This window comes from Polypterus senegalus, chromosome 15 (assembly GCF_016835505.1).
Source record: "Polypterus senegalus isolate Bchr_013 chromosome 15, ASM1683550v1, whole genome shotgun sequence".
NCBI lineage: Eukaryota > Metazoa > Chordata > Cladistia > Polypteriformes > Polypteridae > Polypterus > Polypterus senegalus.
The window spans coordinates 124760623-124776583 of record NC_053168.1 but is presented as its reverse complement, the minus strand read 5'-3'; the positions used below and the strand labels follow the sequence as shown (position 1 = coordinate 124776583).

Here is a 15961-nt window from a genome sequence, read left to right as displayed (position 1 = left end):
TTTACACAGATTACTGTAGAAACGGAACAGACATGAAATGCGTGTGTTCCAAATAACGATCTATTATTTCCACTGTAAAACTTCACCTCACTCCCAGATACTCAATCAAGGCATGAGCTGGGAGAAGTTCAGAAGTCGGTGGAGGATGGAATAGCCGGCTGCTCCTAGCTTCTCTTTATCAGCACATTTAGAGGACAAAGGACACTGGTGGAAAGTTGTGAAGGGATTTAAGGTGGGGCGGATTTACGAGTTTTTTCGTAGGCTCTGGTAATTCTAGTGTTAAACCATTGTAGCTGTTTTTATTTTTTGGCTTGATCTTCAACTGGCTGCTATGGTTAAACCAGTAGGCCAATGTTAACCAAAACAGCAAGTGAAAGCTCCTGTCGCCATTCTTTGGCCTTCCATTACGCCAAAGAATCAAATTAAGGAGGGATTAATCATTTTCCAAAAAAGTCTCTTTGGGTTGACAGTCATAGATGTTTGACTTACTCTGTTTGCTTTTCTTCATATCAGGCTTGCGTTTTGGGAGCACCACTGAGGGATTCTTGTTGGTCACTCATTGACATATTCAAAAACAAATCAATCTTTAACCAGAAAACACAGAAGAACAGAATACCCCCCATGTGAGGATCATGTAGAAGTGGCTATTTTAGGACAGGCTATCTGAGCAGCTGTGACTAACCAGAAAGACAGGCATAGGCTGAGAAGAGCGACAGCAGCTAACCCAGGGCCATCACAAGAAATGGTCTTCTAACATGCAAATTCTTTCCTAGATTTTCATTTTCCTTGAATTGATTGTGCCTTTCTTTTTCTTTTCCATTTTCATTTCATTTTTAAGCACATTAAAGTTATAAATTGAAAGAAAGAATTAACAGACCAAAACTTTCCTAACTATTGAACAAAGAAGAGCAGGAAATGACTTCTACCAAGATTCTTATTAAAGGAGGCAAGGTGGTGAACGATGACTGGTCACGAATCAGCGATGTCTACATTGAAGATGGCATAATTAAAGCTGTTGGGATAAATCTACCATTGTCAGCAGATGTAAAGGTAGTGGATGCAACTGACAAGCTGGTGATCCCGGGCGGAATTGACACTCACACACACATGGAACTCGCCTTCATGGGCACCAAAGCAGTGGATGACTTCTACATAGGAACTCAGGTACAGTTTTGTTTTGTGTGTTTTTTTTTTAATATCAATTCAGTTAGCAGCAAATGCTGAAGTATGTGAACCTCAAGTCTGCTAGTTAAGAAATGAGAAGCCTTGAATAGTCCATATTTATATTATCTGCTCTGTACAAATACTAAATGATTCTCACAAGGCCACATTTGTTTTATTTCCTCAATTTTAATTCAGTCTGCAGATGTATCGAGTCTGAGGAAAGAATACAATTTCACAGGATGACTTCTAAAATGTTAAAAGACTTCTCTGTTTTTTTTTTTGTTTTTTTTTTGCTGTGTGAACAGATTTCAAATCCAAACACACCAACTGTAACATTTTTTGGAGTTACTTCTTTTCAAATTATTTACAGGAGTTAAACTTTGACAGAAGGTTAAATGTTTGTTATAAAGTGCAAACATGAATCGCCTCCTTTTGATACAATCCATCACACTTGAACCAGTCAGCATTTACTGGTCATTAGTAGGAAAAAATAGAGACATTTTAAGTAATGTGTGATTAATAAAACAAGACAAGAAAGGTACAAAGCCAGATATGGGCAAAGCAGGAATGAACCCTAGACAGACCGTACATTGCAGGGCAGACTCCAGAGGAAATGTGATGTTGATGGGAAACTAAAGCACCCCAAGAAAGTGCAAGCAAAATCAACACATGAGAGCAAGTGGGCAGGATTCTCAAAGCCAAGACTCTGAAGCCAGGAGGTGTCAGCATTGACCAAATATTAAACCACAAACCCCCAAGGATCTGACATTTCCTTTTGAGTTTGCTGCTCAGCCAATCCAGTATTATGTGAACCATTGTCACTCTTAGTTTAATACATTCCCAGCATACGTATCTTAAATATTTGGTCTCTTTGATGTCTCTCTCAATAAGTTAGTCTTCATTTTATATAATGCCATTCATAGAATTGACCATAACTAGGATACATTCCAAAAGAAACAATAAATCAAAGAGCTTTCAATGATACATTATAATTATGAGCTAATTGTCTCCACATCTAAAGAATGTGTAAAGAGTATCGTAAAGTTGAAGAACAGATTGAGGAGACCTCAAACTCAATGAGTGCTCAGACAGTGCTGCCAAATGAATCTTTGGAATTAGAATATTAGAATAATGTGGACAACAACAGGCTGATCGATCTCAGCAAACTCTCCATTCTGAACTGTCTCAGTGGTGTAATAGCTTGGTGCATCAGAGAAAGAGTTTTAACAAAACCCAAAAGCATGCAGGTAGCAAGTGTAGGTGAGCTAGATGGGGTTGGGTGTCTGTCAGAGGAGCTCTGGAGGCAGTGTCTTGAATGTGTTACTAATGGTCTTATGCAAGAAGATATCTATCTATCTATCTATCTATCTATCTATCTATCTATCTATCTATCTATCTATCTATCTATCTATCTATCTATCATTAAAGATATTAGACAGCAAATAGATAGCAGCAGCATCTAAATAAGCTTTACTACAGTTAACACGTGGATTCATCAATTCATCAGAAAAACATCAATATCATAACTTTAAGATTTGAAAGAAGGCGGTAAGCAATCGTTAAAATATATTCAAATTCAAGTCTGTGGTACACTAGACAGTGCATTTGGGGTTTGTTTTCTTGAATGTGGTGGAAGAAACATGCAAGGTTCCGAGAATTAGAGATCCTTCATTTAAGAATTATATTCGGTTTGAAATATTGTTAAGCTACTAAAGGCCTATTTGAGTCAGTGAATAATGCACAAAGTCATAATGTTATATGGTATGATTATGAAAGCTCACAGTAGGAACTACCATAAGAACTCAAAATATGAATTCTTTATCATCAACATTAGGTGCATATATTATTCAGAATTAGTTTTGATTTGCTTTCCCAACATAATAATATTGCAGTCTTAAGGGAACAACATTATCTTGGTAGTCAGGACATTTTAACTTCTCTGATGTTCATCCAGTATAAATAGAAAGTAATCCCTCCCTTTTAGTTTATCCTTACTGTCTCAATAGAAATCCTGCAAAGACCTTATTTTAGGGGGCTCAGTTTTTTCTTTTGAATTCATAATGAAGACCTTTAACTTTCAAGCTTATACAATTTATATATAATGCAGTATGTTGATAACAAATGTTGTTTATAAAAAAGGAAATTATATTTTTTTAAGCTTTCAGCAAAGATTCAGGTCATTTTTTGTTTGTTTGTCCCCAAGGGGATCAAAATCTTCCACAACGCTGTTCAATAAAATATCATAAAGCATGGCATACCCAAAAGACATAGATTTTCCAAAGAAATGGTGAACTAAAAAGGTGCAATAGTTGCTCTTTGTCAAAAAAAAAAAATTGTATATATCAATGGTACGGGGGAACAAACATGGACTGAACAGTACCTCCTTTGGGACGCTAGATGGCAGCCCCCTGGGTGTCAGTGGTGACTCAGATTTCCGGAAGGCTCCATGAGAGATGGAGTTCTCTACAACCCTGTTGGGATCCACGGATGCCACCACACTTGGAAGTGCAACTGGAAATAGGTTGTCAAACACATGGAGCACTTCCAGGTGGGCTATAAAAGCCAGCAGCCACCACTCCAGGAGCCAGAGTCAGGAGGAGGGAGACATAGCTTGCTGGAAAGAAGAACAGTGGAGGAGAAAGAAGTAAAAGAGAAGTATTGTGATTGGGATAGTGCTTAATGGAACTTTGTTGTGCCTTTGGGAGCGGGGAAGTCATTACCCACAGGCAAAGAAAAGAAAAACAAAACATTTCATTGATCTGTGTTGGGATATATAAATGAAAGGAACCAAAAGAAGAAAAAAATTCCAATAAATGTTTAGATTAATACCATAACAATTAATAGGTGAATAATGGAGCATTCAGGTACAGAAATGTGGGGTTTAGGATTTAGACAAACTTAAAGAGAGTGAAATAATTTGGATGGGATGCAAAACATTAATAAGAGCTATAGCTTCTATAGCTAAACAAGAAGAAATAAGATCATGGACTGTTAAATGTCATGTCCAAGATAAACATATTAAAACACTGCTTCTGGAGGAGAGTTGTGTAAAGTGTCCCTCCCTTATACAGAGGTGAATCTGAGAAAAAATAGAAAGTATGTTTAAAATTTGAGGTGGGCCAAGCATTAAAAATGCTACAATATACAGTCAAAAGAGCAGATGGTTTTAAAGATGAAAATGACAAGAATACACAGGAGAGATAATACATGGTTTGTTTGGACCAAAACCTTTTTTAAGTTCTGGGCAGATCTGAAGTTTGTTTTCAGATCAACAGCATAATGTATCCAGTTCTACAATTTTAAATGTCTATGCTTTTTCCTTAGGCTGCCCTAGCTGGGGGCACTACGATGATTCTAGACTTTGTCATACCACAAAAGGGTCAATCACTCCTTGAAGCCTTTGAAAACTGGAAGAGCTCTGCAGATCCAAAAGTTTGCTGTGATTATTCTTTGCATGTGGCTGTCACATGGTGGAGTGAGAAGGTATTTCAGTTAAATGGTTGAGCCTCAAAAACTTCTATAATACTGGTTCCAGGTTTCACTTTAATCATTTAAACCAAGATGATGTCATATGTAGCATTGTCCATAACATTTTGTTTAAATGGTTTGGACAAAGAAGGAATTTATTTTTAATTATCTAAGATTACCTGGTGTGGAAGTTGACCCGGACACAGACAGGCAGACACGTTCATGTCACCCACAAACACGTTTATTTACAATATTTACAAATGTTCACTGGTCACACAGACCCTAGTAATGGTCACTAAGACCCCAAATTAGTGCACATAAACCCCAAAGTCACAGTCCTGGCCACAATGCCTTTCTTTGGGCCGCCTCCACACCTCCTCTGTGCTTCGTCCTTCCTCCTCCCGACTCCAGCGCTGAATGAATGGAGACGGCCCCTTTTATATGGTTCCCGGATGAGCACCAGGTGTTCCCGGCATTCCTCCTCTGGCCACGCCCCAGCGTGGCAGAAGTGCTGGCTGTCCTCCCGGCTGCTATGTGGGCGCCGTCCTAAATCTTCCCCCCAGCACTTCCTGGTGTGGCGGAAGTGCTGGGGTAACAGGTCCCCAAGGCATTGGGGCGCCTCCTGGCGGTGACCACGGGCCCCTACAGGGTGGAGCTTCCATGCCCTGTACCCGTGGCCCCCAGAGCAACCCGGAAGGCAACCCCCACGTGATCCAGGGTGGGCACAGACCCACATCCGGTCCCTCATGACGTCCCAGCCGGGTCATGGCCTCTGGCATCCCTGACACTGGCAAAAGGTTTGATTTCTGCTTTGTGTAATGCTGACAAGATAGACTGTGACTCTAAGCAAGATTGAATTGAAAGAAATCAGTCGAGAAAATCAATGAATGGACAACATTTCAAATTGTTAACTTTTAAAACACTAACTCCTCAAACTACAGAGAAGGCCATAAGTCATGAGATACCTGTCCTGAGCTGGTTGAAAGCAGAAATAAGATTCCACAGTGAGAAGTGTAAGATAAAATATTAGTAACAACTCTTTACACTTTTAGAGTATATAGAAGAAGTTAAACTAGGTGTTTAGCAGGTTACATACAGCCAGACATATTCTACAGAAGACCGTTGAATTTTTATTTGCATGGGTGGTGTTTAATAGGAAAAATAATATAATTACATGATACGTTTCTTTTGATAGCCTTAGGAGAAAGGCTTGGTAGTCCTAATGAAGTGAAATTTTATTCCATTTGTTCAATTGTATCCATTTTAAAATTAGCCAGTCCCTGAAAGTACGTGCTTTAGAAAGTTAAAATTTAAATTTTTATTTCAAACCGTTTTCAATAAGTAAGCTTTAAACAGAAGTTCAAAATGAGAGATGAACACACACAAGGATCATTGTCCAGTGATGCCCTAAGCCTTTGCTGTAGGGCTGAGCAGTTCATACCTGATCCTTGACATGTGGCTCAAGGGACATGTCTAATTTAGAAGTGAGCTACTGAGAAATGAGTCTCTTAACATGAGAGTATAATGAGGGAGACCAGTGGATAGCTGAATATAATAATAATAATAATAATAAATACATTTTATTTATATAGCGTGTTTCTCAGTTGGTAGTTACAATAATGTTCCTTATGTTTGCTTTCTTGTCATTTGCCAGAATTCACTTAATACTGGCAGTAAACAAATTCAGCGTAAATTTCAAAACAGTAAACTGAAAAGGTTGATGTGTGGAAGTTTTACATTGGTTTACTTTAATTTTATACTAGGTAAAAAAGGACATGCAGATTCTGGTAGAAGAAAAAGGTGTCAACTCCTTTAAAATGTTTATGGCATATAAAGATGTCTTCATGCTGCAAGACCATGAGCTGTATCTGGCATTTTGCCACTGTAAAGACCTTGGGGCTGTTGCTCAGGTACATGCTGAAAATGGACACTTGATTGCTGAGGTATGTAATATCAAATATTCTTAAGAATAAACTCATTAGGCTCTTTACCATGATCAAGATTTAGGATGCACTAATGCATTTCAACATTGTGTTGGCCGAAATAAAAAAAACTGATCCAAGAAAAGTAGCAAGTATGCCATGTGTAGCATAAGGTTAGGCAAGGAGAGAATGGATAGGCCTTTACAGTAGTGTAGCGGGTGCCACAGGTATTATTGCCCTTTTATTAATGTGCCTCTCCTTAATGTACACCAGAATGAATGGGTTACTGTATGTTTGCGCCATAATGCAGGTCTAATTAAGATCCCGCAGCGATGGGACTGATTGCCTAAAGAGAATTTATCCCCTCAAAGGAGGAAAGAAGAGAGGAACAACAGGCAGTGAAGCGAGGAGCTACAATGTGTTAGCACAGGAAACCTGCAATAGGAACAACCTGCTGGAATTTTTGTCTTGAGGATACAAGATAGACTCAGAAGATTAACTTTTTTTTTTAATCTAATCTGGAGCAACCAACTTATTGACTGTCGGCTGGCTGTGTACTCCATTGGGCTTCTGACTTCGCATGGTCCGATTACAACTTAAAGCACAATAAAACCAGATGGCCTTATTTTTTGTGAAACGGGTCATTTACAGAGGTTGCACTTGGCACACTAATTTGCTAACTTCTACCTTTATGCTAGTGATGTATTTGTTGCTTGGGGGTTATGTCAAAAAGTTTGGTGTCTTGTCTGTAAATATATAAATTTACTTTTTCTCGTCCTTACTGCTTTTCATTGAGTTCTGGGAGGGGATTTGTGGTGAGTGGGTTAAATACAATGGGTGTTTGTCACGGGACATTGAAAGATTTCTGTTAAGAATATTTAGTATTACCTGCGGTGGGTTGGCACCCTGCCCAGGATTGGTTCCTGCCTTGTGCCCTGTGTTGGCTGGGATTGGCTCCGGCAGACCCCCGTGACCCTATTCGGATTCAGCGGGTTAGAAAATGGATAGATATTTAGTATTACTGTTATCACAATAGTTGTTCGGCTGCACGGGGCATTGTGGGTCTCTGGGGTAGTGGTACAGCGCAGTGAAGAAAGAGGTCAACTGAGAAGATGTCTCAGATATCTCAGAACAAGATTGCAGGGTACAAGCATACAACTAATGCTTATTAAAAGGGATAATGAAACTGAAGGGACATTTCACATTTGTTTTCTTTTGAAACAGCGATGCAAAAATCTGCTAAATACACAGAATGTAATTAAGATTAGTATTGCCTAAAGAAACTCATTGGCACATTAAACACTTTTTTTATGTTCAAAAAAATTTATACTGTTGTACTGCAGATTTGCTGCTTTGCTGTTACATAAAATGTATTGTTGGCTATGGTTTGACTTTAACTTACTGTATTTCTAGGCAGGCAACACAAGTGTTGATATGTATTATTGCACAATTCTGTCTAAACATGAGGTTAGAAGTAACTCAGTAATGAGCAAATCAGAGAGGAAATGGGGCAACAGGATAGGGCAGAACTCAACAAGGAGCAGAAAGGGAAAAGTCACAAGCAAGGAAAAGATGTCATCGTGTTAGTGAAGAGGAACAGCTAATATTCCAGTAATTCCTAATTCCTGTAATAGCATTTGGTGCACAAGAATGGAAAGTAAGTTTTCTATCTGAGAAGAAAATACAAGAAAGAAGAATATCCTGAAAAAATGTGACTTCACTGTGTTGCTATTTTAAAATTATTGCTCTATTAACAAGATAAATGCAGTGAAACTGCATTGAATTTAAAGAGTTTTGTTTGAATCTCGTGTTCAGTGGAGGGCTCTAAACTCTCGAGTTTCAGTTCCTTCCAGACTCTTTCAGGAGTGTGCTTGTTCTTAACATGTCTCTGTGGGCTTTTCTCCAATGTACTTCTGTTTTTGCATATTTCAAAGATGAGACTCTAAATGTCTCTGGCATGGATAAATGCAAATGTGTGCCAGAGTGTGCCTGGTGATGGACCTCTGCACTGTGCAGGCACCTAATGTTGCCAAAAGAAGCTCAGTGTTTCCCATGACCCTATAATTCCATTAAGTAGGTTAATTCAAACCATGCAAAAATGGGTTTGTTTTAGAAAAGCGATTCAAAGAAATGGGATGAGTCAAATAATTTATTCACCTAATTAGATTCAGTTAAGGAGTTCTCAAGTTGTACATTTATTCAGTCTTTTGTTTCTTGCTGAAGCCTATCCCAGTTAGCACAGGTCAAAAGGCAGGAACACATACTGGAAAGGGTGACAGTCCATCGCAGGGCAAACACACCTACACACACACACACACGTCCCACACACAACCCAGCCACACACTAAGGCCAGTTTTGTATCGCCTATCCACCTAACCTGCATGACTTTAGAAAACGGGAGGAAACTTGAGCACCACAGGGAGGACCCTGAACATGAAAACTGGTCTTCTTGCTACGAGGCACATAGAATGACTAGTAATCCAAGCAAAATCCAAATGAAAGAACTTCATAAATTTGAATTAACAAAATGTGTATTCTTGGTCAGCATAGTTTGCAAATACAATGCAAACAAAAAAGAAGTTTTCGGCCTTGTAATTAAAATTTGACCTAGTGTAAGTTTTGCATGTGTGAGTTAATAGAACGGTGCAATACTGTCAAGCCTTGACTAAAAATGTCTTTGTTTTTGAAAAATTGTGAGGCCTGTGACATAACCAAGCAAAATTAAAAATAAAAAATAAATACAAGAACATGTGTTAAAAATGTCCAAATGCATAGCCAATACTTCTGTTTAGGCTATTTAATAAGTGGATTGAAAAGCAAAAATAAAGATGTCAAAAATAATTACAAACTTACAAGTCACTTAAGAGAAACATAAACCCAAAATTTCCAATTAATTTTCATATACTATGCTACACACCCTTAAGGGTTCACTTCCTGGGTCCACCCTGCATGGCGTTTGCATGTTCTCCCCGTGTCTGTGTGGGTTTCCTCCCACAGTCCAAAGACATGCAGGTCGGGTGCATTGGCGATCCTAAAATTGTCCCTAGTGTGTGCTTGGTGTGTGGGTGTGTGTGTGTGCCCTGTGGTGGGCTGAAGCCCCGCCCGGGGTTTGTTTCCTGCCTTGCCTGTGTTGGCTGGGATTGGCTCCAGCAGACCCCCATGACCCTGTAGTTAGGATATAGCGGGTTGGATAATGGATGGATGAATGGATGCTACACACATCATAGAAAATTCTCTCTTACTTAAATGTGACAATGTTATCATTCAATGTGTGAGTTAAGCTTATGCCAATTGTTTGGTTTTAGGGTGCAAAGAAAATGCTATCAATGGGAATCACGGGGCCAGAGGGACATGAATTGTGCCGTCCTGAAGAAGTGGAGGCAGAGGCTACCCAGCGTGCCATCACAATAGCAAATTCTGTGAACTGTCCACTCTACATTGTTCATGTGATGAGCAAATCTGCTGCCACAATTGTAGCTAATGCACGCAGAGAAGGTACTTTTTGGTCATTGTAAAAGAAAGGCAAGGTAGGACAGAGTGCTAGTCCAGGGTTCATTGGCAATTAATCGAACCCAAATCTTTGGAATGTGGATTTGTGAGGGATTGTGTTTTTGCAATGGACTTCATGCCCATATAGGGAAGATTTTCATAGACCTTAAAAAAGTTAACAATTTCAGTAGATGTATGAATGCTTATCTAATCTGAATAATATCACAAGTGAAGAGCATTATTGTCCGAGGTGTTCTCATTAATGTTCAATTGATTGTTTTTACCACAGGAAAAGTCGTCTTCGGTGAGCCAATTGCAGCAGGTCTAGGAACGGATGGTTCTCATTACTGGAATGAAGATTGGGCTCATGCAGCAAAATTTGTCATGGGCCCCCCTTTGCGACCAGACCCCAGCACCCCTGGATACCTTATGGACTTATTGGCCAAGTGAGCTCTTTGATTTGCATAATATACTGCTTTGCTTAAATGTTCTAATTTATTATTCTAGGTTTGCAGTTTAGTTAATGTCTCTACTTGGTTATTAGTCTCAAACACCAACACATTTTTGAGCCCTAAAAAGGTACGTTTGTCTTGCTTATCCCCGGTAAAAGAAGATTTTAGTTAGGCTTTATGTAAAGTACATTCAGCAATTGCTCTGCAGCTCACTGCAATCAAAAATATAGTGAAGTTGAGCGTAAATTATTTTAATGCACCGTATGCTTTGACTTAGCCGCACAGTCTGCTTTCAAACTGTGTGTCATAAAGAGGTGAAAGTGTTTAAAATTTTGAATGGAATTTTTGCAGTGTATTGAGATGGTTACTTTAAAATGAGTTCAACAAGAACACAGAGGCACAGTTGGAAATTTGTTAAGAATAAAATTTGCACAAAGATTAAGAAAATTTTCTTTATACAGAGAACTAAAGTCACAAGTAGATTGGTAGAAGGTAGGGTCTTTAGTGACCTTTAAAGCTAGATTTTTTGTAAGTTTGGAAGAATTAAGTTGATCTTAGCGGTAGGCTTTGTTGGGCTGAATGGCCTGTTCTCGTCCAGATTATTCTAGTGTTCCTTACGTGAGCACTCACGCACGCACACCGACATAAATAATAAAATGCAGTCCAGTGTGAATGAACGTCTACAATGAAGTGGCACCCTACTCATCTGACTCAATCCTGATGTTCTGCTAATTACTGATGGAATAGACTGTATCTCCTCAAGAAATTGTCATGGAATAAGTAGAGTTTAGCTAATGTTTCTGTGGTGGGCTGGTGCCTTGTTCGGGGTTTTTTCTTGCCTTGCACCCTGTGTTGGCTGGGATTGGCTCCAGTAGACCCCCGTGACCCTGTAGTTAGGATATAGCAGATTGGATAATGGACGGATGGATGGATAGCTAATGTTTTGAAGGACTGGCAATAGTGGATCCCATTTTCACTACAAATGACAAAAATGGAATAGTTAATAACAAAAGCACTTGTTTGTTCACCTGTTGTATACTAACTGAGGGCACTTAACTTTTTAAATAACAAAGCTTAATATTTGCAGAGTTTGCTAAAGAAGAAAAGAGTGATTATGCTATGCTATATGAAAGAGACTACAGCAAAAAATATTATGCAATCAATTTGATTAAACTGTCACCACTTATTGAATCACTTGTGCAGTAACATAGGGACTTTGAAGAAAAGCATTCTCTCATGGAAAAGTGAACACCTCCATTTAACATTCTAGTGTAGTTTTACCCATATACAGTAAACTGAATAAAGAAGAGAATCATCTCTTTTCTAATACATTCCTCTATCTTCTGCATTCACCTTGCCCAATTTAGAATCATAATGGGATGAGATTATTTGGCTGAAAGCTCTGCCCCCACCTTGCCCAGGCTATCGTTAAAAAAAGTTTATGCTGCCTCTGAATCAGCCCAATTTAAAAAGGAGCAAATAAACTTTTCAACCACTTACATGTTGACCAAGGAGGCGCAATGACAATCAGAAAACAGTGCACACCATGAACCCATTGTTGGAGCTTTACATATCTGCACAGAAAGTCCTGTTCAGCATTCACAATATTGTAAATAAAATTTGTTATTTGTGAATTAAGAAGACGTTTATTTTGCCAATGAGACAACTCATCTAAGAACCAGGGTGTAAAAATAGTGACATCTTGTGGTCTTTAGATTTGAATCAGTAGGAAGCATTATCCTGCATCTGATCCCATTCTCCAAACCTCACATATATGAGGTGGTCAACTAGAATCAAACTGTTTAATTACAACAAAGTTAACTGTCCAGTTATTTTTGAATATTTGGCTCCATATTTTAGCTGTTATAGTCAAATCACCCAGGTTAATAACACATTGTAGACTCTGAGCCATATTATATTATGTGAATTGCCTATTTGATTATACATCTTTTTAAAGAATATTTTGAAATAATACTTAATTTTGCATTTAAAATGACATTTGCATGAAACAGAAGTGTGGCCAGGAAATTTAGTGTGATATTTTTATGTGTGTTTCCTGAAAAGAAATTACATTTATTACTGTTCATGTGATTTGAGCTCACATCTGCCCTCTGCTGGTGAAGTTGTTAGAAAGCTATTAGAATGAAAGGATTACATCTTTCACAAATGGTGTGCAGCCAATTACTTTTAACTATAGTAATGCTAGACTGGTAAAGCTAAAGAGAAAAAGAGACTAGGATTTCGATACTCAGCCAGTAATTGGCAGTAACAAATGTAGAGGGCATGATATGCACAGCTCAAGTTGCATAAATGAAAAATCTCATCTGGAAATTGTGAGAAAAGCAACATAAAGTTGAAATGCTGACTTTTTTTGTAGTGATGATCTCAGTGTGACTGGAACAGATAACTGCACTTTCAAAACCTGCCAAAAAGCACTAGGAAAAGATGACTTCACTAAAATACCAAATGGAGTAAATGGTGTAGAAGATCGTATGTCTGTCATATGGGAGAAGGGAGTGGTATGTCAGAATGTGTACATTTCTATCTATTTTTAGCATGTTAGACAGCCTATGCATCTGGGCAATACATTTTTATTTGTGAAGATACTATACAGCATTACTGTAAATACAAATAATCTTTCATATAAGTAAGTAATTTCTGTTTTCCAATAACATGATATCATTTAAAATTACTCTCCTTAGCCATCCAGCCATTCTATGTATTTATTATGTTCCACCAAGTTTATTTCTGATTTAAAGGATTTTTGACACTGATGAGCTGAACCAGGTGTGCTTGTGGCGTAATTTTTTGAAGGAATGGTTGCATTGGATAATAACCCCAAAGGCATACGAACTGCAAAATCAGCATATTTCAATAGACATAAAATCCTAATTTTATATTAAAGCTAAAATTTGCAAATTAAACTAAATATAAGATGCAGTGTTTAAACAAATTTGTTCTCAAATACAAAGTACAATGGCAGACTTGAAAAAGCTGGCTTCATCATTTTAAGGAGTTGACTTTCAAGTACCATTTAAGGGAATAAAGGAAATTCAGTGAAATGCTTATTCAAATTGTGACACCAAAGCCTATGATTTAGCAGTGCTAAAAAAGCTGTAAACATTTTCTTGCGATATTTTACAGATAAAACATTGCAGAAAGGCAATATGCAAAAGTGATTGCAGTAACTTAAAAACCACAAAAGATGGACTTAGAAAAAATAGCAAAGAGTGTTTAGGAGCAAGGAATACACATTTATAATAATTAGTTTACAAAGACACCAGTTTGTCAGAAGAGTTTGTGAGAAGGACATTAATGCTTGTCTGCCGCCTTCTGTATTGCATTGTAGCGGACTAAAAAACTCAGCTAAGATTCACACCATCAATATGATGATGATTTATCTATTTTTTTCAGTGGGGATCCCAGGAACACACCCAGCTTTGGCCCAATTCATACACACTCCATCACAGACACAAAAAAGTCACCAGTAATGAAACAGAAATGAAAACATATATTAAACAATAATAAACAAAATATATGACAACTACAATGATCCCACCCCAGTTCCTTTCACAGTGACATACAATAAACACGAATTCAACAATAACAAACCACTAACAAAAACCACACACTATAAAGTCCATGTAAACGGCAACTGATGAAATTAATTAATGGAGGCAGATAGTCCAGAGATTATGTATGTGAAGGTAAAGACATTCCTACCGGTATTTCTGGATGAGATGGTGATGTGTGAATAGGGAGAGGAGCACTAATTTTTTTGCAGGACGATAACACATTTTCAGACAGTACCCATGTAGCTGGAAGACATGAGACAGTCCATACACCCAAAACAGGAGACAATCCAGGACAAAACAAGAATCCACAAGTAGCAAAATGGGAAGGCAAACAAACAGACAACTCCAGACACGAAACACAAAAGACTTCTTTCTCTTTCAAATGTTGTGCCAACCTCCTTGTCCCCAGCAGCACATGCACCCTCAGCAGACAACCAGTCAGAGCCAGTGAAGGGACTGCTGGGAGGTGCTGTTCCTTTACCCAGTAGCACCACTACAGCATAGTGGTTTGTCTTTGATAGGCTGAGGGTGCATTTCAGTAATAAGTGTCGTGGATCTGTTCAAAGTATATGGAAATTATATTTGGTAAGAAATGGAAAATGATTTTGGTTCATCATTCTGTTCCTTTCATGGTGGGAGGGGGATGATTCCAGGATTGTTCATTTTTCTTTCAGCATCAACTGATGCCATTTAAAATGTCTTTTCTATTAATGAAACTCAAACAATACAGTATCCGCACATGACACAACTATCCACACAGACGCTAGGCGGAGCACTGACTCAGAATTTGACTGTGTGTATAACCACTCACAATAAGCCTTGGCAATGCTGCCGAGACAGGAACCTTTACAACAGACTGACACTTTCTTTGGACTAACAAGAAAGAGACAGCCTATCGCACATTTCCCGACACTTGGTGAAAGAGTGTGCATGGAATTAAGTATTTTTTGCATTGTATTATTATCTTCAGTGATCATTTCTGTTTTAAAAAACATTTGTTTCACAGACATTTCCATTATTTTAAAACAAAATCCTTTTAACATGATGTTGTATGAACATTTTTCCGGACCAAAAAAAAGGATTTGTTATTCTTAAAATTCCATTACTGTTGTTTTTGCTATTATGGGATTGACCTGTATATATAAATATGTAAGAAATTAAAGTTGTTTTTTGTTATTTGTTTTGAATATTATATAGTACTTTAACAAGCAAATATGCAGTTGTTGTTCAGAGAATTAGGTTTAATTTTTTTTTGATTGGCCAAAGGTGTATATATTTTACATTTTGTTTCCTTTTTAGGTATAATTTAGGTATATTTGGTTGTTGTTGTTTTTTTTTTTTCTTTGTTTCTTTGTAAATACCTTGATAGTTGTTCCCATAAAGGGAAGGCTTTCAGAGTAAACAATTAACTATAATTTATTACCATGTACAATAATGGGAAAATGTAACTGATATTAACTTTTTTTGCAGTATGTTAATATATTTTTTTTTATTAGCATGCAGGAAAAATGGATGAAAATCGTTTTGTTGCAGTTACAAGCAGTACTGCAGCAAAAATCTTTAATCTTTATCCAAAGAAAGGAAGGATAGCCAAAGGTTCTGATGCAGATATTGTTGTCTGGGACCCATCGACTACCAGGTACTCTCCATTCATTAGTGTTTAGGAGTGCAAATGAATAGCATGTGCTGTTATAATATGAAACATAATGAGATTCCTACACTTAAACCAGTACATGCAGATTCCACAAATAAAATAAACAGCTGTAAAACATGGAAATCTACTGTTGCCCAAGTCACATAAAATGCATTCAATAATAAGGACAATGACACATTCACTAAAATATAGTTTTTATTTCCCAACCTGCTAATTTAATGTTTTTAGGGCTACTTT

The 15961-nt window shown here is 37.7% G+C and overlaps 1 protein-coding gene across 1 annotated transcript; it reads left to right on the top strand.

Annotated features, from left to right (window-relative positions):
* Window positions 1-649: 649 nt before the first annotated feature.
* Window positions 650-15734, top strand: dpys (dihydropyrimidinase). The gene is made up of 7 exons (XM_039736586.1): window positions 650-1164; window positions 4489-4647; window positions 6396-6575; window positions 9860-10049; window positions 10333-10489; window positions 12873-13014; window positions 15567-15734. Exons 1-7 carry the CDS (start codon window positions 916-918, stop codon window positions 15732-15734), a joined length of 1245 nt encoding a protein of 414 aa, XP_039592520.1. The 5' UTR covers window positions 650-915.
* Window positions 15735-15961: the final 227 nt, after the last annotated feature.

What these genes read in the sequence shown, in the direction of transcription:
- dpys (XM_039736586.1), top strand. Translation starts at nt 916, where the DNA reads ATGACTTCTACCAAGATTCTTATTAAAGGAGGCAAGGTGGTGAACGAT. An exon ending in ACTTCTACATAGGAACTCAG is followed by an intron (nt 1,165 to 4,488) that starts GTACAGTTTTGT and finishes CTTTTTCCTTAG; the next exon opens with GCTGCCCTAGCTGGGGGCAC. An exon ending in TCACATGGTGGAGTGAGAAG is followed by an intron (nt 4,648 to 6,395) that starts GTATTTCAGTTA and finishes ATTTTATACTAG; the next exon opens with GTAAAAAAGGACATGCAGAT.